This window comes from Rhinatrema bivittatum, chromosome 3, assembly GCF_901001135.1.
Source record: "Rhinatrema bivittatum chromosome 3, aRhiBiv1.1, whole genome shotgun sequence".
Taxonomy (NCBI): domain Eukaryota; kingdom Metazoa; phylum Chordata; class Amphibia; order Gymnophiona; family Rhinatrematidae; genus Rhinatrema; species Rhinatrema bivittatum.
In genome coordinates, this window is record NC_042617.1 from 1,358,068 (window position 1) to 1,381,632 (window position 23,565).

Consider the following 23,565-nt stretch of genomic DNA (forward strand, 5'->3'; position numbering starts at 1 on the left):
GAAGTAAGTCAGCCCAATAAAGCGAGGCTGACCCACTCCGTCATTCCTGTTATCAGAGGTCATTTGACTCATTTTACGACGAGTGGGCCAGGATTACGCAGGACCAGTGGGTTCTCAGTGTGGTGAGAGACAGCTACGCTTTAGAATTTGTTTGGCCTGTTCGTGACCTGTTTCTAATTTCCCCCTGCGGTCCCGTCAGCAAGCAATCAGTGGTACGGGAGACCCTGGATCGTCTTCAGCAATTGGGGGCTGTAATTCCGATTTTCCCCCTGTGGAACTTTGTAAGGGACACTATTCCATCTATTTTTGTTGTCCCAAAGAAGGAGGGCTCGTTTTGCCCGATTCTGATTTGAAGAGAGTGAATGCAGTTCTCAAGGTGCCACGCTTCCAAATGGACACCTTGCGGTCAGTAATAGCAGCAGTTCTCAAGGGGGAGTTTCTGGCTTCCCTGGATCTCACAGAGGCCTATCTATACATTTCCATCCATCCGGGATTGCAGTGTTTTCTTCGCTTCATGGTCCTGGGTCAACATTTTCAGTTTTAGGCTCTTCTTTTTGGACTGGCCATGGCCCCATGCACCTTCACCAAGGTGATGGTGGTGGTAGCAGCAGCGCTCCAGAAGGAAGAGGTCCTTGGGGCCACCTGTATTTGGACGACTGGCTCATCAGGGCGAAGTCGGAGGCTCTTTGTCACCAATCGGTACACAAAGTTCTCCAGCTTCTTCAAGCTTTGGTTGGGTGGTTAACTCTCCTGTTTCATTAGTATCCTGCAAGGATACATTTCTCCGAACCATGCACTGCTGAGTGATTCACCTTTAGACGCAAAAGGAGTAATCACCACCGCGCATGATGCAGCGAGAGCCCAAGTCGACGTAGTTGTCAGACGTTGCCCTCAGACCAGATTTTCTCCATAGGAGATGCACAATTCTGATTTGTCTGTCTCTCCTGGTTCAAGATCTGTATCTTCGGCCTCGTCTGGCAAGGTCTACTCTGACCTTTCCTTGGTATTGTGGTGGATGAGGCATTCCCCTCAGCTCCTGGAGTCCCTCCTGAAGGAGCACAAGAGGGCCCATCCTGCCTATCTGGTGACCTGTGCCCACGGCCCTAATTCGGGCATCTTGCTCGTTGCACTTCCCCCCAGCCCACAGCAAGCAATCTCAGCCATCTGTTCCTGGCACTGGTCAACTGGCATCGCAAGTGATGTCATAGATCTCTCAGATCATGTCTACTTTCCTCACTTCACTGGAGGAGCTTGGGACTGGCCCACATAGCCCTGCTCCAGGGATTTACTCTCCTCGCAGATCACCCTCTCTTCTGCCACGGGACCGCAGTCAGTCTCCTGAGTCGAGAAGCCCGTGCCCGAGAGGATCACCACCAGGAACTGAGCTAGAGGCCTCCCCTCCCTCCTCCACAGGTTCATCAGCAGCGATACTCTCTAATCCACCGGAGATGCAACCAGAGTTCACCTCCCTGACAGAGAATCTCTCCTATTCAAAATTTGTTGAAAAAGTGGGAGTGCGTCTGAACATCGAGACAAAGATGATCCCTGATCCCCATGCAGAAGTGATGAGCATTCTCAAAATATTTGAAGTTCCGGCCAAACCGACGGCCTTGCCCTACCATGCATTGCTAGAGATTATCATGGCGAAGGCATGGGAATCTCCCTTCTCGGGTCAGGCAACATCCAGAAAGACCAACTACTCCTGGAGGAATTCTGCGCACAAAAACTTAAAATTCTGCAAACTTTATATTGGTCAAAATAACACAATTTACATGACAGTCTGTAAGTAATTACATTTTAAATTAATACAGAAAAAAGAGATGCAGAATTTTCCTCGAAATTCACTGTAAGAGTGTCCCTTCCACTCGCTCTCCCTACTCCCCTGGCCACTTTGCCCTCTCAGGCCCCAACTCCTCCACCTGCCAGTATCTCTCCCCTCCACCTCTAGGCTTGACTTCTTCCACTCTATGGCCAGTCCCAGAGTTTGACCCCATTCTCAGTACTGCCCCTCACACAGGCTCCCTCTGTCCCTCCCTCTCTCACACACATGCTCCATCTCTCTAGTACACATACACACCCTTAATCAGGCTCCCTCACTGTCCCGCACACACACACCCTCATACAGGGTCCTTCTCTCTTGCATACACACCCACACAAGCTCCCTTTCTCTCTCTCACATACATCCTCACACAGGCTACCTATGTCTCTCTCTCATGCAGTCCTTCACAAAGGCTCTGTTTCACACATACACAGTTCCTTCACACAGTCTAGCACCCTCACATACACACAATCTTTTTCATACACGCGAGCTCCCAAGCTCACACACACACACACCCTCCTCATATAGGTTTCCTCTCTCTGGCACCCACACTCAAGCATACCCTTTCCTTTCTCTCACACTCCCCTCTCCTTTCTTTCACACCCCTCTCCCTCTCCTCGCCTTTCTCTCACATCTCTCTCCCTCTCCTCTCACACACATACATTCACTCTCACTAGGGCTTTCATCTTTGCCGCGAGTGGAGCTCATCCCGCAGCACTGATGCTGTTTTGCCCCAATTGTACTATGACATGGAAGAGGGTTTGTCGCCTACTGCGCACAGTGTGAGGCTTTTGTTAGGGTTAGGCCCGGACCTCAGTTGTAGCGATAGCAGCCCGGAGGATAACATGGCTGTGGACCAGTGCTATTCAAGAGGCTGTGCACGAGAAGTTAGCTGACCTACCATGCAAAAGAGGCAATCTATTTGGCAACAAGCTGCGGGAAACAGTATCCCTCGTGAAGGAGCAGAATTTGGCGGTGATGTCGCTGGTGGCTCCAGAGGATCAACCCTCATCAGGCAGGAGGTTCTACCCCAGCTTTTGCAGAAGTTATTACAGCGAAGCTCTCTTCATAACAGCCTTACCGCCCGCCACCTTCCAGACCACTGCCGCAGCAACAGCAAGTGCATAGTAGGCCTCGTAACAAACGCCTGCAGCACCCTCTGCAATTCACTGCCCCGAAAAGCCAAGAGGGTTTTTAGGGTGACAGGGCCATCACTACTGCCATCTGTGGGAGGCAAGATCTCAACCTTTTTACAACGCCTGGAAGGAGATCACCTCGGACAGTTGGGTTCTCAACATTGTGAAGTATAGCTACTGCCTCAACTTTGGGACTTACCCATCGCTTCCGCACTTTATCCAGCAGCGCCTATCTGTTGCCAACGGGGCAACTGCTGCAGGAGGAGGTACAACACCTCCATCATTGTGCCATCCAGCGGTTGCCCTGGCGTCAGCAGTGCGGGGTTTCTACTCCCAATACTTCCTCATTCCTAAGAAGTCAGGGGGGGGTCTACACCTGATCCTAGACTTGAGGGAGCTCAGCAGGTTCCTGTGGAGAGAGGTTCAAAATGACTTCTTTCAAAACAATTCTTCCTTTCCTTCAACCCAATGACTGGATGTGCTTTCTGCACCTAAAGGATGCGTACTCTCACATTCCCATGCACCGCTCTTCTTGGCAGTTCCTATGTTTCCAAGTCAACTCACAACACTACCAATACAAGGACTTCCCCTTTGGCCTATCCTCAGCCCTGAGGGTCTTCACAAAATGCCCACCGGTAGCAGTGGCTCACTTCAGACGGAAAGGAATTCAATTGTTCCCGTATCTAGACAACTGGCTTCTGGTAGCATACATAAGATATGCTATACTGGGTCAGACTGAGAGTCCATCAAATCCAGCATCCTGTGTCCAATAGTGGCCAGTCCAAGTCACAAGTACTTGGCAAGTACCCCAACATTATAGATCCCAAGATACTATTCCTTATTGATTAATAGCAGTTTATGGATTTCTTTTCTAGGAACTTCTCCAAACCTTTTTTAAACCCAGTTATAACTATATCCACATCCAAGTTACACTAACTGCCACATACACCCACATACAAAGTAGCACCAGGGCTGCCAGTCTGGAGTTGGGACTTGGCTACTATGTCCCTGAAAGTCTCATCTATAAACCTCTGTCTGCCTCAGATCCTCAAGGTCTGCCATTCTAGCCTCCAGAGATTTGACTCATTCTCTGAGAGCTTGGAGAACCTGTTATTCTCCATAGACTTTAATGGCCATAGAAATGAATGGGAGAAAAAATGAAAAGCAAATAGAACTCATCCTTCCACTCTCTCCAGGAGAGTTTGCAGACTATATTTTGCTTAGAGGGACTGGGGTCCATCCTCCACTATGAGAAGTCCAGTCTCCATCCTAGACAGCTACTACAGTTCATCGGAGCCCGGATAGACACTGTTCTGGGAAAAGCGTTTCTGCCGGCAGACAAGGCCGAGACACTTCAGGACCTGGCAGCGGGACTTGTGGGTTCAAGCATCTGCATCGGCGCACCTGATCCTCATCTTGCTCAGTCACATGGCAGCGGTTTGTGATGCCATACACTCATTTGCACATGTGGCAACTATAGTAGGGCCTCAAATCGCAGCTGACTCAGTTCTCCTAACTGCTCTCCAGCAGTGGGTTCCTGACCCCAGTTATGCGACAGGATTTAGAGTGGTGGTAGCACCCAGCAGCTCTGGTGATCAGGGTGCCATTCAAACCTCTGGCCCACGGGGTGATACAGACTACGGATGCCTCTACCAGGGGCTGGGGGGCCCACCTCAAAAAGGTACAGAGTCAGTCTATGGTCCATGTGGGAGCGCCGCCAGCAGATAAACCTCTTGGAGCTACGAGCGATAAGATATGCACTTCTGATGCTCACGATCTTCCTAAAGGGGAAGATGGTAATGATCCACACAGACAACCAGGTGGCCATGTTCTGCGTCAACAAAGAAGGAGGGTCTGGTTCCTAGATCCTGTGCAGGGAAGCGGTCTGCTTCCTAGATTGGGCAGAAGAGAATGCCATCTCCCTCTAGGCAACATATCTCCTGTGCGTGGCAAATGCCACAGCTGACTGAGCAGGATTTTCCATCCCCACGAGTGGGCTCTTCGAGGACATGGCAGACCAGCTCTTTGCAATGTGGGGCTGGCCCAAATGGACCTCTTCACCACGCTTAGCAACAGGAAGGTGTGCCAGTTCTGTTTGGTCTACCCCCTACAAGGGCCAGTTTGGGCAGTATGCATTCCTTGTGCCGTGGACGGAAGGTCTCCTATAGGCTTATCGACCAATCCCACTGATCTCCAAGACCATGCAGAAGTGTATTGCGGTCGTAGCAAACTTCATTCTGATAGCGCCTGCCTGGCCGAGGCAGCCATGGTATGCCTGTCTGGTATGTCTCTCCATCACCCCACCCATTCCCCTGGGCGACAGCTTGAACCTTCTTACTCAGAACCGGGGCTCCTTACTTCATCCCATGCACTCCTCGCTTCATCTCACTGCTTGGAGATTGAAAGGAGCATATTGAATCGTTTGCATTTGTCGTCGGGGGTGCAGCAGGTGTTGGTGTCATCTAGGAAGATGTCCAGAAGGAGAAATTACCAAGGGAACATAAGAAATGCCACCCCCGCTCTCCATATAGATAGCAGTGCTGGAGCTGCATCTACGTGAAGTATCTAGCTAATTGTTTAGGGGTAGTAACCGCCTTAATAAGCAAGCTACTCCCATGCTTGTTTACCCAGCCTGTGCAATTCAGTCCTTGTTGGTTGTTGTCTGAATATAAATCCTCTTTTCTTCATTAAATCACCATATCTTTTTATCTCTTGTGCCCACCCCGATCCGTAAAGAGAGAAATAGGAGAGTGGTCTGAGATCACGGGGTGTTTGATAGTAGCTCCCTCGATGAGGAAGAAAGCTTCCCGTGCCATGAGTATGTAATCGATCCTAGAAAAATAAGTGAAATTCCTCTGTCGGCTAGAGAACCCACCAGACATCTAGGAGACCCAGGTGTTTACACATATACGCCACTCCACCCAAACGTCAGGTGTTATGTGCCTGACGTCTTGAATGAGTAGATGTGAATTGGTTATTTACACTTTCGAATAATAGAAGGACTAGGGGGCATTCCATGAAGTTAGCAAGTAGCACATTTAAGACTATGATGTGCCTCACGAATGTCGGCAAAGAAAAGTCTATAAATAAATAATCAGAGAAAGTTCTTTTTCACTCAACGCACAATAAAGCTCTGGAATTTGTTGCCAGAGGATGTGGTTAGTGCAGTTAGTATAGCTGTGTTTAAAAAAGGATTGGATAAGTTCTTGGAGGAGAAGTCCATTACCTGCTATTAAGTTCACTTAGAGAATAGCCACTGCCATTAGTAATGGTAACATGGAATAGACTTAGTGTTTGGGTACTTGCCAGGTTCTTATGGCCTGGATTGGCCACTGTTGGAAACAGGATGCTGGGCTTGATGGACCCTTGGTCTGACCCAGTATGGCATGTTCTTATGTTCTTATATTTATGACTAGCCGGAGATCGATCCAGGGAGGAGTTATGCACCCCATTGAAATTTCCAGCAATATATAGAGATTCCACTGAATTTGCCATTAACACATTCATTAGCTTTTGAAAAAATGTTAGAGGAGGATCATTTGGGGCATACACCTTGCATATGGTAACATTTCTGTCCCTCCATTTCCCAACAACAATTACATAACGACCCTCTGGATCTAGAATAGTTTTTCCTACTGAGAAATCTGCATTTTTGTGAAGGAGGATCGCCACCCCAGCCTTTCGACCTTGAGCTGCGGAAAAGATGGAAGTAGCCACCCAGTCTTTTTTAGTTTGCCACTTTCTCAGTGAGATGTCTCCTGCAGACATGCTATTTCTACTTTCAGTTTTTCTAAATGTGTTAACACTTTCTTTTTTTTGGGTGAACCCAATCCATGTATATTCCAAGAAACTAGTTTAATCATGTTATCCCCTGAGATGCACTAGTACATGAGAGCCAGTGGAAACCGTACCATATGAGGAGAGATCCCAGCCCCTCTCTCCCCATGCTCAGCAAACATGTCTTCCTGTCTTGACAATGAAACGGCTCTTTGAATCCCCTCTGGTTTAACCTTTGTTGCCCCCTTTCTGTATGGCCTGTCTCCTTCCCCTAACTACCCTTCCCACCCATACCTCCCTCCCTTGAATGCCCAATATCCCCCAAAAAAATCATAACAAAACCCCCCAAGGAAGATGTACTCTCCATCAACTCCTCTCCTATAGCAAGAGAAGAGTAAGGATCAGGCACCTCGCTCCCCTATAGAGCAAGAGATCAAGACACAAATGCCTCCTGCATATGGCTACACACGCCTATTAAATTAAGTACAGTAATATTACTAATGCATATACCCGATAATCGGCTAGAAGGAACTATATCCCAAAAAACACACACAAGTAAAAATTGTCAGAGAAAATGTGCATAAGCGATGGCCAATCTCCTTGAAAATGACTGATCCTGCATCCGATGATTGTAATCCGCATAACCCACTCTGGTTGGGTCAGCCTGACTCAACTTCTCCAAGTCATTGAGGTTGCTGCAGTGATCGAACTTTGCCTCTCAAAAAAAGAAAAATGGAACACACCTTAATCTTCGCCCTCTGCTGGCAGAGATGTCTATCCGCTCACCCTTCTTTTGCAGCACATAGGTCCGGGCTTCCTCCGGGTTTTGAAAAGTAAGTGCCTTCCCTTGGTGCCAGATTCTTAGAGTAGCCGGGAATTGAAGAGCACATTTTATCTGCATATTTATCAGCTGCGAGCAGACAGATGAGAACTTCCGGTGCTGCTGAGATACCTTAACCGAATAATCCTGTGTTATTCTAATTTTATGCCCTTGGAATAAGAGCTCAGATTTCTTTTGGTAAGCCATCCAGATTTGTTGCTTATGGTTATAGTTCAACATTTATGCTATGGCGATCCGTGGGCGGGTGTCTGCGGAGCCACACGCTCCTATCCTGTGAGCCCTTTCTACACACAGCCCACCCTGCAAGGCCTCCGGGAGCTATTTTTCCAGAACGCCCCCAGGTTACGATCCTCAATGTCCTCAGGCAGGCCTAAGAATCACAGGTTCGCCCTCCTAGACCTATTCTCTAGTTCATCAATTTTTTCCAGGCATTCTCTCATGGTCTTTTCCTGATTAGAGACCTTCACAGCAGTTGCCGTGATGTCATCCTCCACTGCCGATATTCGGCTCTCAATATGCTCGATGCGAGGGTTAAATTCAGCTGTCGCTGTCCTCACCTCAGATAGTTGAGAGGAAATACCTGATAATGTCTCCTGTAAAGCTTCCGCAAAGGTGTCTTTGAGGATTGCCACAGTTATAGTGCTCGCAGGTGCCGGTGCTGTTTCACTCGGGGCTGCCGCCACTTTAGGCTCCGCGGCCCTCCCTTTCTCTTTTTCCTTCTTGCCGGCTCTGGAGATCATCGGCTGGGGAGATCGCTGCATAAAATACACGATCAACATAGGCTGAGTGTAGCCTTTGTTTTTTCAGCCAGCTAAGCAATGTGCCTGGAGCCGACAGGAAGCACGTCCACCTCAGCACATCACCCCACTTGATCCATCCCAAGAATGTATTTTTAAACTATGCACATGCCTGATGTAGACTCTTTGCAGCTGCACTGTTTAGTTTTTTCTGTTGTCCTCATTTTATCATAATCTCCCTTTTGAAAGATAAAAGCTGGAACAATGGATTTCCTTATTGTCATAGCTCCAGTCATTATGTCAGGTTTGATAGTGTTGTGATCACTATTGCTAAGCGGCCCCACTACCATTACTCCTTGCACAAATCCTACGTTCCATTAAGAGTTAGGTGTAAAATAGTTTCCCCTCTTGTTGGTTTGTGTCCCGGTTGCTCCATAGAGCAATTACTTATTTCATCTTTTCCTCCTTAGCATGCCTCTCCTGACATGACATGTCAGGAGAGGCATGCTGGGATTGGGTATATATGGGAAGAAATATTGATATTACATTTTGTGATTTAAGGAAATGACATCTAAAATAAAAAGAAGAGGAAAAAGAGGCTGTTACGGTTTTCAAAAAAGGTAGCTGAAAAGGAAAGGGCAAAAAGATGATCCTTGAAATGGTATGAGGGGAGCCATTAGGAGGACAGGGAATAAAGGAGCATGAGATGCAATAATCATGATACTCCTTTCCTTTTCAAACAGCCAAGTACTTGCAAGAACTCAGATATTGTTTCCATGCATGTTAGCAGCTCTTTTTTAAAAAAAACTAGCTGGGTAGTTATTGTTTGAAAATTAGCAGGTTGGCAGACTTTGCACCACTTTGTGCAGGTAAGTTGGGTGTAAAATAGCATTTTTACATCTGGAAATCCCCCTGACCTAAGCATGGCCCCTGGGAGTTCCTCTCTTTAACCTGCTCTGTGGAAGCCAGGAAGGCTAGCAAAGACACAAATCAGGCAGTACAGCACAGAGGAAGGAGGAAGGCTGGAGATGGGATGAAAAAGCCGAAATATTGATCAACTACTTTTATTTAGTGTTCACTGAAGAAGGAGCACACATTTTTGGGCAGGTGGAAGACAATGGTGATGCTATGGAACTAGCAAAACTGAAAGTAGACAAGACAATGGGGCCATGTAGGATCCATCGAGCCCAGCCGAGGATGTTCTGACATGAGAAGAGAATAGTTATGAACCTTGAGGCAGGCTGTAATTAGCTGAAATATGTCAGATTTAATGTTTTTTGTTTTATTTATCGGTTTATGTATTTTAATTCATGTTGAACACTGAATTCAATAAGCCCAGCTTTAGAAGGGCAAGGGATTAGTTTCTCCTCAGAACAGTCCTCGTCAGGGTTGTGGAAGGATCGGTGCTAAAGCCGGAGGAATGATGTACAGCCATCAGGGTTGGGGAATTGCATGGGATGAAGAGGGCGCGACATGGGGATTCAGGGAGAGAGAGGATAACGGGGTATGATAGGATTGGGAAGAGCTGGCAGAGGTTGGACAGGAGGGATGTGGGATAAGAGGATGTCAGAGACATGCCGAGACTTTGCAGTAACATGGGACTCTGCCCCCTCTCTTTTCCTGTATTTTGTTTTCTTTTCAGGCAGTGAATCCTCCTGTTTTTATTTCTTTTTGACTTCTAGGCAGACTGTTTCTCTAATGACATCCATAAACTGGATACCAGCACCATGATGTGGACATTAATCAGCGCAAAAGTGAGTGTGTGTCTGTATTTCTCACACAGAAAATGTGACCCTTCTTCTATCAAATGTCCATCAGGGGAAGTTCTCTTCTCTCTTTCCTGTCCTTTTCAAATTCAGGAAACTTTATTAGCATGAAAATGTGTAGCCAAAGTAACACACAAAAAAGCCGATGTAATAGAAACCCATACTAAATTTGGAGCAAATTGGAGCACGGGTTTTACTTTACTCAGGCTGTAAAAACCTGCATCCTTGCTGGATGCAGTAAGCTACTGGCATGTAAATGCCCCCTGTCTGCATATTTCTAATGCTTGGTCGATTGTTCTGTGTTCTGTGTGTGCGATGAAGGTGACGTGTTCTGCTATTATGTAGTTTCTGGGAGGGATCAAAAGCAGTCTCACTTGTTCTGGTTTCCAATCTGAACCTCCCTAATGGGAGGTATTTTAGGGCTCAGTGTAATATTTGTAATGTTGTCATTAGTATCCCTTTTTCTATCACAAGGGTGTCTGGAGTGGGGTCCAGAAGTTATGGTCTCTCCTCCATCACCTACTCTGTGATACCTGTGTCTCTGAATGGGGTGGGAAAATTAATGAAAGCTGTATGGAAGGTAAGGATAGTGAGCTATCTGCAATAAAATGATCAAATTTGATTTAATGACTGGAAAAGGAACAGTGTGCAAATCCAAGGCTCTCGTGCTAAACTTTCAAAAGGGAAACTTTGATAAAATGAGAAAAATTGTTAGAAAAAAACTGAAAGGAGCAGCTACAAAAGTAAAAAATGTCCAAGAGGCGTGGTCATTGTTAAAAAATACCATTCTAGAAGCACAGTCCAGATGTATTCCACACATTAAGAAAGGTGGAAAGAAGGCAAAACGATTACCGGCATGGTTAAAAGGGGAGGTGAAAGAAGCTATTTTAGCCAAAAGATCTTCATTCAAAAATTGGAAGAAGGATCCAACAGAAGAAAATAGGATAAAGCATAAACATTGGCAAGTTAAATGTAAGACATTGATAAGACAGGCTAAGAGAGAATTTGAAAGAAGTTGGCTGTAGAGGCAAAAACTCACAGTAAAAACTTTTTAAAATATATCCGAAGCAGAAAGCCTGTGAGGGAGTCAGTTGGACCGTTAGATGATCGAGGGGTTAAAGGGGCACTTAGAGAAGATAAGGCCATCGCGGAAAGATTAAATGATTTCTTTGCTTCGGTGTTTACTGAAGAGGATGTTGGGGAGGTACCCGTAATGGAGAAGGTTTTCATGGGTAATGATTCAGATGGACTGAATCAAATCACGGTGAACCTAGAAGATGTGGTAGGCCTGATTGGCAAACTGAAGAGTAGTAAATCACCTGGACCGGATGGTATACACCCCAGAGTTCTGAAGGAACTAAAAAATGAAATTTCAGGCCTATTAGTAAAAATTTGCAACTTATCATTAAAATCATCCATTGTACCTGAAGACTGGAGGATAGCAAATGTAACCCCAATATTTAAAAAGGGCTCCAGGGGCGATCCGGGAAACTACAGACCGGTTAGCCTGACTTCAGTGCCAGGAAAAATAGTGGAAAGTGTTCTAAACATCAAAATCACAGAACATATAGAAAGACATGGTTTAATGGAACAAAGTCAGCATGGCTTTACCCAGGGCAAGTCTTGCCTCACAAATCTGCTTCACTTTTTGAAGGAGTTAATAAACATGTGGATAAAGGTGAACCGGTAGATATAGTATACTTGGATTTTCAGAAGGCGTTTGACAAAGTTCCTCATGAGAGGCTTCTAGGAAAAGTAAAAAGTCATGGGATAGGTGGCGATGTCCTTTCGTGGATTGCAAACTGGCTAAAAGACAGGAAACAGAGAGTAGGATTAAATGGGCAATTTTCTCAGTGGAAGGGAGTGGACAGTGGAGTGCCTCAGGGATCTGTATTGGGACCCTTACTGTTCAATATATTTATAAATGATCTGGAAAGAAATACGACGAGTGAGATAATCAAATTTGCAAATGACACAAAATTGTTCAGAGTAGTTAAATCACAAGCAGATTGTGATAAATTGCAGGAAGAACTTGTGAGACTGGAAAATTGGGCATCCATATGGCAGATGAAATTTAATGTGGATAAGTGCAAGGTGATGCATATAGGGAAAAATAACCCATGCTATAATTACACAATGTTGGGTTCCATATTAGGTGCTACAACCCAAGAAAGAGATCTAGGTGTCATAGTGGATAACACATTGAAATCGTCGGTTCAGTGTGCTGCAGCAGTCAAAAAAGCAAACAGAATGTTGGGAATTATTAGAAAGGGAATGGTGAATAAAACGGAAAATGTCATAATGCCTCTGTATCGCTCCATGGTGAGACCGCACCTTGAATACTGTGTACAATTCTGGTCGCCGCATCTCAAAAAAGATATAATTGCGATGGAGAAGGTACAGAGAAGGGCTACCAAAATGATAAGGGGAATGGAACAACTCCCCTATGAGGAAAGACTAAAGAGGTTAGGACTTTTCAGCTTGGAGAAGAGACGACTGAGGGGGGATATGATAGAGGTGTTTAAAATCATGAGAGGTCTAGAACGGGTAGATGTGAATCGGTTATTTACTCTTTCGGATAGTAGAAAGACTAGGGGGCACTCCATGAAGTTAGCGTGGGGCACATTTAAAACTAATCGGAGAAAGTTCTTTTTTACTCAACGCACAATTAAACTCTGGAATTTGTTGCCAGAGGATGTGGTTAGTGCAGTTAGTGTAGCTGTGTTTAAAAAAGGATTGGATAAGTTCTTGGAGGAGAAGTCCATTACCTGCTATTAAGTTCACTTAGAGAATAGCCACTGCCATTAGCAATGGTTACATGGAATAGACTTAGTTTTTGGGTACTTGCCAGGTTCTTGTGGCCTGGTTTTGGCCACTGTTGGAAACAGGATGCTGGGCTTGATGGACCCGTGGTCTGACCCAGTATGGCATTTTCTTATGTTCTTAGGTAAGCAACTCTGCTGTTGATGAGGCTATTAGCTATTCTCCCCCGATGCAAAAAAAAAAAAAAAAAGTGTACCCAACATGCACATTTTTACTCTCCAAAATTAATAGCTGCCCCAGAACTGCCCCAAAAAGTGTACAGAAAAGCAGAAAATACTGCTTTTTTGTGCTTACATCAGCTTAATATTGTGGAGATATTAAGTCGGAGGAACAAAAAGAACATTTAAAAAAAAAAAAGTGTGCTAGAAATCAGGTTAGGAAAAGGCACGCTCAATTAAAAATTATCCATTTTCCTAACTCGTGGCTGTGCACAGGTTAGGAAAACGGGATGCGTGTAAAATTGATAGTCAGTTTTCCTAACCCGCTGACAATCATCTCCCCAACATCATCATTAGTATAAAACAGAGGCAAGGAATTCATTTAGTCTTTCTACAAATTATCTTCCCTAAGAGCCCTTTTAACCCCTCGGTCATCTAACAGTACAACCGACTCCTTTGCAGGTTTTCTGCTTCGGATATATTTTTAAAAAAAAGTTTTTATTATGAGCTTTTGCCTCTACGGCCAACTTCATTTCAACTAAGTCTATTCCATGCTACTGTTGCTAGTAATAGCAGTGGCTATTGTGCATTCATTCTGGATCTCTCTCCAGCCAAGGTTTGACCCCCTCGTTACCCCCCCCCCCCCCCCCCCCCCCCTCCAGCCTTCATTTAGCTGAGGCAGGCTTTCAATGTTATCTCATTCTCCTTCCTCTTTATTTTTAATGATAACTTTTCCCCAATGATGGGCATGACAGCTTATTGCATTATTACAATTTAGGTACAATTAGTTCCTTTCCAAAAGAACATATATTCTAAGTGGGTAACTGAGGCAGTGGGAGATAGTGACTTGTCCAAGATTACAAGGAGATTTTAACCCTGGTTCCTGTTCATACCCCAGATCAGTCCAGACATGGGTTTTGCATCCCTACCAGCAGATGGAGGCAGAGAACTAAACACTTTTCAAGCAGTACTGCTTAATCAAGAGTGCCACCTTCAGTCACTCAGTATTTCCCTGTCTCCAGCAGATGGTAGAGGTGCCACCTCAGTCCCTCAGTATTTCTCAGTCTCCAGCAGATGGTAGAGGTGCCACCTTCAGTCCCTCAGTATTTCTCAGTCTCCAGCAGATGGTAGAGGTGCCACCTTCAGTCACTCAGTATTTCCCTGTCTCCAGCAGATGGTAGAGGTGCCACCTTCAGTCCCTCAGTATTTCTCAGTCTCCAGCAGATGGTAGAGGTGCCACCTTCAGTCCCTCAGTATTTCTCAGTCTCCAGCAGATGGTAGAGGTGCCACCTTCAGTCACTCAGTATTTCCCTGTCTCCAGCAGATGGTAGAGGTGCCACCTTCAGTCACTCAGTATTTCTCAGTCTCCAGCAGATGGTAGAGGTGCCACCTTCAGTCCCTCAGTATTTCTCTGTCTCCAGCAGATGGTAGAGGTGCCACCTTCAGTCACTCAGTATTTCCCTGTCTCCAGCAGATGGTAGAGGTGCCACCTTCAGTCCCTCAGTATTTCTCTGTCTCCAGCAGATGGTAGAGGTGCCACCTTCAGTCCCTCAGTATTTCTCAGTCTCCAGCAGATGGTAGAGGTGTAAACCTGCAGGAATTTCAGTTAAAAGAAGATTACAAGAGGAGCTCCCTGAGGTGTTAGGTTTCTTCATTGGGCATCTCTCAGGTTGAGCTGGGTGAGCAATCCCAATTCGGCTCTAGCCCGCAGCTCCCAGGGGTCCTGGTTCTCTCTGTCTGCCTGAGGTGTTCTCCCCCAGGTCTTCAGCCAGAGACAGGGAAGTATAACTTTCTTTTCACTTTATGAGAAAATTGCTTGGAGTGCTGCTGCTGCTGCTTTAAAAACAATAAATAAATAAATAAAGTGGATCAGCTAGCTGCTAAAGCAGCCTTTGGTTGGAGCAGTTTTATAGCAGCTGTTTTGGGGAGAAGAGGCAGCAAATGCTTCCTGTGCCCGTTGCTTGGGGCAGTTCTTCATAGCAATTACTCGTGCCGTAGTCAGGTCGACAGGTTGGCTGTCTGAATGGCAGGCCTGACCCTGTGTGAGCCCCGCATCTGTCCAGATGGTGAAGGCTGGAGACTGCAGGAAATTGTGCCGCACCTGCGAGTCAAGAAGCCCATGGCTGAATATTGTCGCTCTGTGCAGTGAATGTGCCGGGGGGGGAGGACCCTCCATGGGGGCGCGAATTGATAGAAAAGCCACCCGATTGTCTGGAGACTCCCTACCCACACTATTACTGGTGATACAGACCGGGGAAAGAGAAGGGGGTGAGGGGCTGTTGGAGGAGACCTCACCAGATAACAGGGGCAATGAGGTGGAAGATTCTTCTACAGATTTGTGTTACTGCTGCACGAGGTCTATTTGGCCAGAAGAGGTGCCGGGAGTAAATGGTCCCTCAATCAGAAATCTCAGTGGAGTGCCAACAGATCTAAAGGGTCCCCGCCCAGGGAATCTTCTCTGCCGTTTAGGGCTGGGCCATTCCGCATAAGTTGAGGATTGACGATTCTGATGATTTGCAGGATGGACCAGGAGATGATCCAACAGGCGGTAAGGACAGTTTGGACTGGGATGGAGCAAAGGACTTCTCTGATCTGGAAGAGGTTCCGATTGTGGAGGGAGATGACCCTCGAGTGGCTTGGCTGTTTCTCAAAGATGAATTGAGACCGCTTATTCCCCGTTTATTGAAAAAATTGGGTATTAAGGTGCAACAGGAGCAGTCAAATAATGAAGGGGTGGACCCTGTGCTGGATAGCCTGCGAAGTCTGCCTAAGGCTTTTCCGTTATCTAACAAAATTAAGAAACTGGTCAGCCGGGAGTGGGACACTCCAGAAGTGGGTCTTAAGGTGGCCAGGGCTATGGTGAAATTATATCCTTTGTCCAAGGATACGTTGCAGCTTTTGGTGTTGCCTAAGGTGGATGCTGTTTTTCCAGCAGTCACCAAGAAGACTATTAGCCCGGTGGCAGGATCTGCTGTGCTGACGGATGCTCAGGTCAGAAGCTGGAGATCCAGTTGAAGAGATTGTTTTGAGGTTTCAGCATTAAGACTGTGAACAGCCATCTGTTTGATCCTTATGCAGAGGACCTGTTTTTGCTGGGTCCAAAGGCTCAGGAGCAGGCATCCTCTGCTGCTGGCAATGGGGTGAAGCGACCCAGCTAGAAGCCAAGGTAGCATATGTGGCGGAAGCCTGTATGATTTAGTCCACACATCGGCCAGAAGTATGGTCTCAGCGGTGTCAGCTTGCCAACTCCTGTTCCCTGTACGTACCAGGATCAGTCCAGGACACCTGGGTTGTGACTCCGCACCAGTAGATGGAGACAGACTAAAACTTGTGGGCGGAGCCATATATGCTCCTGTGCCAGTCACAGCCCCTCAGTCTTACTCTGTCTCCAGTAGATGGTGCAGGTCCAGTCACAGCCCTGCCTGACCTGATTCTGGTGGTTAGTCAGGTTTGGTTTTTTGGGCTAGTTTTGTTCGGCCTAATAGTTTGTATACTAAATTGGGTTTTGTTTTTAATTCTTAGTTGGGTGCCCTGCCTCCCAGGGGGGTTGAGAGGTCCTGAGGGGACTACCCTCCCCCGGTTGAGGCCGCTGCCAGGGTCGAGGACCCGGCTGAGCTAGTGGCAGCGTCAGGGGTGACACCGGGGAGCCCGGTTCACTCACCCCTGCAGGAAAAGGGCTCCAGAACCAAGGACAGCTGCAAGCTGTGTAAAAAAAAAAAAAAAAAAGGGGGTTTTTTTGTTTTTGTTGTGCCGGCTCTCCGTTTTCCTCGCGTCTCCACTCCGTTTCGGGGGGGGGGGGGCGCCGGTAGCAGTAGGGAGGTCGCCGACTTTGAAATTTTTTTGTTTCGCTGCGTTTCCCGCCCGTTTTTCGCCGCGATCGCCGGCCTGCCATGAGGGTCGGCCTGCGGCTCGGCTCGCGCATACTTATCGCGGCAAGGTCTCTGCAGCTCCTGTCTCACGGGTGGAGAAGGAGTGCCCGGATCGCCTCGGGGGGTCCGGTCCTGAACCGCGCGATCGCCGCCGCGCAGGGAGGGGGCTCGGCTGATAGGCCCCAAGGTTTTTTGTTTTCTTTCCTGCTCTGTACGAGTGCGGCGGCCATTTTAATTCCCAGCCGCGAAGTTGCTCGGTTCCCAGCAGGGGATTCAGCTCTGCCTCCCGCGCTTTTTCCGTAGCGGGGTCCGGCGGGGGGGGGTCCCCACGGAGGGGCCTCGTTCCCCAGTGGCTACCGCGGAGGCTTCTTCAGATTCGGGTTCTTGTCATCTGATTTTGTGGCGCAGGATTCTTTTCTTTTTTTTCAATTTTGAGCATAGTAAGCGCAGCCGGAGGGGCGTCGCGGGGGAGGGCCACCCGCAGGTCTGCTCCAAAGAAGAAGAACACTATGGATGTTGTGGAGGGCTCTCGGGAGCCCTCACGGTGGACGCATCCGCCGCGTGGCGTACCTCAGGAGTCGGAGAAGGAATCTCCATCTACAGTTCACTCAGAGTCTCCAGAGGAGCCCCTGAAGGGGGCCGAGGAGGCGGCTGCGGACGGTCCCGTCCAGCCCAGCGCGGGCAAAGAAACACTAGCCGTGGAAGGGGAGGACCCCAAAGTGGTGCGGCTATTTCGCAGGGAGGCAATGTCCCCACTAATTCCAGCAATTCTTCAGGAACTGGCAATAGAGGCTCCGCCTGTGGTGGCCCGTCCAGAGGCAAACATGGATCCGGTGCTCTTAGGTCTCTCGGGGCCGGCAGTAGCATTTCCTTTTCACTTTTCATCGACAGATATCCTGTTCGGTGAATGGGATACGCCGGAGTTACGCTTGCAGGTCAGTAAGGCCATGGACAAGTCTTACCAGCTACCCGAGGATGCGCTGGAACTCCTTAGACTGCCGAAGGTGGATTCCGCAGTCTCTGCGGTGACAGAGAGGTCGACCATTTCGGTTACAGGAGCCACGGCTCTCCGGGATATACAGGATAGGAAGCTGGAAGTGCAACTCAAGAAGAGTTTGGAGGTGTCTGTCCTGGGGTGCGGACTGCTATCTGTACCAGCTTCGCTATACGCGCGAGTCTGCGCTGGGCCCACGTTCTTCAGTCGAACCCAGGTCTGTCGGCGGCAGAGGCATCACAGGCAGATAGGTGGAGGCAGCAATGGCGTATGGGGTGGAGGCAGCAATGGCGTATGGGGCAGATGCTCTCCACGGGTTGCGGCGTACATCCGCTAAGTCCGGGGTGGAGGCTGTATCGGTGCGTCGCCTGCTATGGCTACGCAACTGAGCTGCAGATGGTTTGTCCAAAGCGGCTGCCCGAGGACAAATTTCAGGGCGCGCTCCTCCTTTTCGGCCAGATCCCGTTTCCGAGGGCCCAGGAATTCGCGTGCTCAAAGGTCTACCGGTCCGTCTGATAGGTCGCCTTCCTCCCGAATCCCTCAATGGCAGCAGTCTTTTCGGAGTACACACTTAGGTAGACAGGGAGGAGCCCAATTCTTCACTGTGATACGCGGCCAGCCCATCCCTCACCTCAGCCCCAGCACGTCGTTTCCAAGGTAGGGGCGCGGTTACCCTTGTTTGTCGAGGAATGGGCCAGAATAACTTCGGGCCAGGGGGTCCTCAATGTGATAACGCACGTCTACGCATTAGAGTTGTTCGTTCCCCAGTACTAAAATTCCTGGTCTCGCCGTGCAAGGCTCCCGAACAGAAGGCACCAGTGCTAGACACCATCCGGCGCTTGGAAAATTTGGGGAGCCATTTTTTTTTTCCCCGTTCCGATCAGTCAGCACGGCGAGGGGCGTTACTCCTTTTATTTCATTGTTCCAAAGAAAGACGGCTCTTCTAGACCAATCCTGGATCTAAAAGGGGTGAACGGAGGCCGGCGTGTGCCTCCCTTCAATATGGAGTTTATTTGGTCGGTGATCGCCTCGGTGCGTACAGGAGAGTTCCTGGCCTCACTAGATCTCACGGAGGCGTACCCTCACGTAGGCATTCAACTGTCGTTTCAGCGATCCCTAAGGTTCTGCGTCCTAGGACGGCTTTATCAATTCAGGGCTCTCCCGCTTGGGGCTGGCAACAGCGCCTCGACTGTTCACGATGGTGATGGTCGTGGTTGCGGCGCAGCTACGCCGGGAGGGTGCTGGTTCATCCTTCCCTGGACGGTTGGTTGATTCGGGCGAGGTCCGAGGATCAGTGTCGGCTGGCGGTGGCCAGGGACCTACAACTCTTGCAGTCTCTAGGCTGGGTAGTCATTTTCAACAAGAGTCAAGTGGTGCCCACGCAGACCTTGGAATACCTTCGACGACACGGTGCTGCGTGTTCCTATCACAGGACCGAAGGTGCGGACTGCAGTCTCAATTGCGGCGCTTGCTGTCGCTACGCCTACCACGAGTCGGCAATTACCTGATGGTCCTGGGTCCTATGGCCTCCACTCTCGCGTTGGTTCCCTGGGCGTTCGCTGATCTACGGTCATTGCAGTCGTCCTTACTATCCCGCTGGAAGCCGGTTTCGGGGGAATTCTACCGTCCACTTCCACTCGTAGGCCGGGCGAGATCCGGCCTGTCCTGGTGGCTCGATTCCAGTCTTCTGACCTCTGGAGTGTCACTCTTCGTGCCCACCTGGACAGTGGTGACCACGGATGCCAGTCTCTCCAGATGGGGAGCAGTCTGTCTAGCACAGTCAGTTCAAGGCCTATGGTCAGCGTTTCCAGCCCGAGGGGCTATCAACCGACAGGAGACCAGAGCGGTCCGTCTGGCGCTGCAATCTGTCCTACCTCTGCTGAGGGGATGGGCAGTCCGTGTTTTGTCGGACAACGCAACCACAGTGGCCTATATCACTCGCCAAGGAGGGACGAGAAGCCCACATCCATCGCCTAGGCGGGACGAGAAGCCCACAGGTAGCAGAGGAGGCGAGGCTCTTGGTGGTTTGGTCGGAAATAAATCTCGACAACGTCGCAGTCTCTCACACCGCCGGGGTCGGCGACGTCCAGGCGGATTTTCTCAGCTGGCATCGTCGGGACCCCGGGGAATGGGAGCTGGCGGACGAAGCGTTTCGCCTTATCGGCAAGACGTGGGGTATCCCCACATGGACTGGATGGCCACAGGCCGCACTGCGAAGGCTCCGTGATTTTTCAATTGGTTTTGAGCAAGGGGAGCAGAAGCAGTCGACGCATTGGTGGCCGACGGATATCTTGCTGTACGTCTTTCCTCCGTGGCCGATGTTCGGCAAGATTCTGCGCCGCATAGTATTGCACCCGTTCAACATGATCATGGTGGCTCCGGAATGGCCTCGCCGTCCGTGGCTCGCGGGCCTCTTTCAGTTTGTCGAGGGCGGCTACCATGCGTCCCATGCGTCTCCAGGGGGTCGCGGGGGCCCCTCCGTCAGGGCCCCGTCTGGTTGCAGGATGCGGATCCCTCCTGTCTCGCGGCATGGCGTTTTGAGTGGACTCGGCTCCAGAGGAAAGGTTTCTCTGACGCGGTGGTGGCTATGCCGCGGCGGTCCAGGAAGCAGTCTACGTCCTTGGCGTACGTCCAGGTCTGGGTAGTCATTGAGGAATGGTGCGTGCAGCGGAGTGTGGCTCCCACTGCCGTTTCGGTGTCTGGTCTTCTGGTTTTCTCCAGGCTGGTCTGGCCAAAGGCTTGGCATACAGTTCCTGCGGGTCCAAGTGGCGGCCCTTGGTTGCTGGCGGGGCCTGATGTCTCCCGTTTTTCTCCGGAGGGGCTAAGCTTTCCGTTCTCCGTTGCGTTTCCCCTGCCCGTCCTGGAACCTTATTGGGTTCTTCCCACCCTGTGCACGGCCCCGTTTGACCCTTGAAGCGTACAACTCAAGGATTTCGCATTAAAGACTGTTTTCCTTGGTGGCGATTGCCTCGGCGCGGCCCTTCTCAGAGTTGCAGGCTATTTCCTGTAGAGATCCGCCTCGGGGGTATCCTTGCGGGCGATCCCTTCCTCTCTACCTAAGGTTTTCATCGGCATCAGTCAGTTGAGCTGTCCGCTTTGCGGCCGGGAGCTCCTCTGTTCCTCAAGCGAGGGACTTAAAGAGGCTTGATGTGCGAAGTTCCCTTCTATGCTACCTGGAGGTCACGAATTCCTTTCCGATAGCGGATCTTTTGTTTGTTTTCCTTTTCGGGTCCAAAGAACGGGACCGCAGCATCCCACACGACGATTGCCTGTTGGCTAGAAGAAACCATTGGTTCGGCATACCTCGTGTGGGGAAAACCGATTCCTGGGGCCTCAGGGCTCACTCGACACGGTCTCCAGCGACGTCTTGGGTGGCGTCTTCGCAGCTGTCGCCTCCAGTGATTTGCAGGGCGGCTACCTGGAGGTTGTTACATACCTTCATTAGTCATTACCGGTTGGAGGTTCAGGCTACTGATTCCGGGGGTTTTGGAAAGTAGGTGCTCCGAGCGGGACTCTCTGCTTCCCACCCTCGGTAGTTTAGCTCTGGTACATCCCAGGTGTCCTGTACTGATCCTGGTACGTACAGGGAAAGGAAAATTAGTTTCTTACCTGATAATTTTCGTTCCTGTAGTACCAAGGATCAGTCCAGGATCCCGCCCGCAGTGCTACGCTGCAGTAACGAAGAGTCCGCTCATTGTTGTGTTTCAGTACGCTGACCCCTTGTTTAGTCGCTCTCCCGGTTGGGGCGTCTGGTTCCTGTAGGGGTGTTGGAATTTTTTTCCGTTTAAATAGCAAGTTTGTATGGTTAGCTATGGTTACCTTATGGAATTTTCTACTTTGACATTACGTATGACTGAGGGGCTGTGACTGGCACAGGAGCATATATGGCTCCGCCCACAAGTTTTAGTCTGTCTCCATCTACTGGTGCGGAGTCACAACCCAGGTGTCCTGGACTGATCCTTGGTACTACAGGAACGAAAATTATCAGGTAAGAAACTAATTTTCCTTTATGAAATTGTTTTCCCTGTACATACCCAGATTAGTCGAGACTCCTTGGATGTACCAAAGCTCCCTACTTAGGGTGGGACCTGGAGAGTCCCGCTCACAAAAGACTGGGCCTCTGGATCCCCCACATCCAGATGATAGTGCCTTGCGAACGTATGCAGTGATCTCCAGATTTCCTGCGGCGAAGCCAGCTGAGCCTCTGCCCACGAGGCTTCTTGGGAACGTGTAGAATGGGCTCGCAAACCTTCAGAAACCGGACCCAATGGCCGCCTTGAGCCACAGCAATAGCAGCCTTAGATGCCTGAGATCCTCTTTTCGAATCACTCCACAAAGTCCTCCTAAAGTCATTCGTTACCTTGAGATACCTCGGTGCTCTCCATACATCCAAAAGCTTAAGCTCCCTTGCTTGAAGTGTGGAGGAATCCATCTTAGGAAAAGCTGGAAGCTCTACAGTCTGATTCACATGAAATGCCAACACTACCTTAGTTAAAAAAGAAGGGACCGTCTGCAATGACACTCTTGAGTCCAAGTCTGAGTGTCTACAGGTGGCACACGCGATTGAGTAGCAGTGCCTGAAAAGTGTTTAGTTCTCTGCCTCCATCTGCTGGTACGGATGCAAAACCCACTTTTCTGAACTGCTCTGTGTATGCCAGGAACGAAATTTAGCAGGTAAGAACTAATTTTTCCTTTTCCCTAGTTCTCAGCTCATTTTTATAAAATTCTGAGCGCAAAATATAGTGTGATCCATATTGAGAAGCCATTTAAACACATAACTATTATGTTACCTGTCCAAATGGCTTACCTGGCTCTACTCAGCCTGTATCCTACTAAAGTATAGCCTGCTAATAAGTTAGGTGGCTAGAAATTTAGCCAAGCAAGTTAGGAGTAGTACAGGAGCGTAACTGGGAGGCGTTGGTAGCCAGCTAAGTCTGGTCGAGTCAAAGAGGTGTCCTAAAGTTACCTGGCTATAGTTATCCAGCAGCTACATTCAGTAGTGTGGCTACACTGTTGAATATGCCTCCAAGTTTATCCAGCTAACTTTGCTATCCGGACAGTGTTTGAATATAAACTCAAAATTCTGAGTAGCGAGTGAATTTGTGCAAATTCCGTCTTGCACAGATGTGCAGAATGGGAGAAAAGACTCTGTGAATCAGATTACCTGATGCAGGTGATTGCTGAAACATGTATTGTGTTGGTATGATCCCCCTTGGATTTTCACTTTATCTGTAAGAATGTCTGCAGCCACTGAATAATAAAATCTCTGCTTCATGGTGCAATGGTCCTGCCTGCAGTGGGCTGCAATTTGGCTTGCACAGGCTTGCTACGAAGGCACATGAGGCAGCACTGTCCTGCTTCATGGAGTCTTCCTTACTTCCTCCTGTGGCCACCCTTCTGCTCTACCTTAGACTTGTCTAGATTCCTGTTCCTGCTTGTCTGCCATGTTCCTGACCTTGCCTGCTTCCTGCGTTGCTTTGCTCCTGTCCTCTTGCCTGCCCTGCATTTCCTCTGCCTTGGACTGACTTCAGGTGGTGGACCTGGCCTGACTTTCTACATTGCTTCTCTTGCTGCCTGCCCTGTCCTCAGCTTGCCTCCTTGTCTCTGCTTGAACTCTGCCAGCCCTGACCTTAACCTGCCTTGTC

The 23,565-nt window shown here is 48.9% G+C and overlaps 1 protein-coding gene across 4 annotated transcripts in view; it reads left to right on the forward strand.

Annotated features, from left to right (window-relative positions):
* The window catches only part of KLHDC3 (kelch domain containing 3), a 243,539-nt gene that overhangs the window by 45,759 nt on the left and 174,215 nt on the right, over nt 1–23,565 (forward strand). For all 4 annotated transcript variants that reach the window (XR_003855303.1, XM_029592785.1, XM_029592783.1 and 1 more), the window contains exon 5: nt 9,993–10,064. Coding sequence is in view for 3 of the 4 variants with exons in the window: in XM_029592785.1 (XP_029448645.1) it covers nt 9,993–10,064 (72 nt within the window). In the remaining variant the exon portion in view is untranslated. The remainder of the gene's footprint in view (nt 1–9,992; nt 10,065–23,565) is intronic.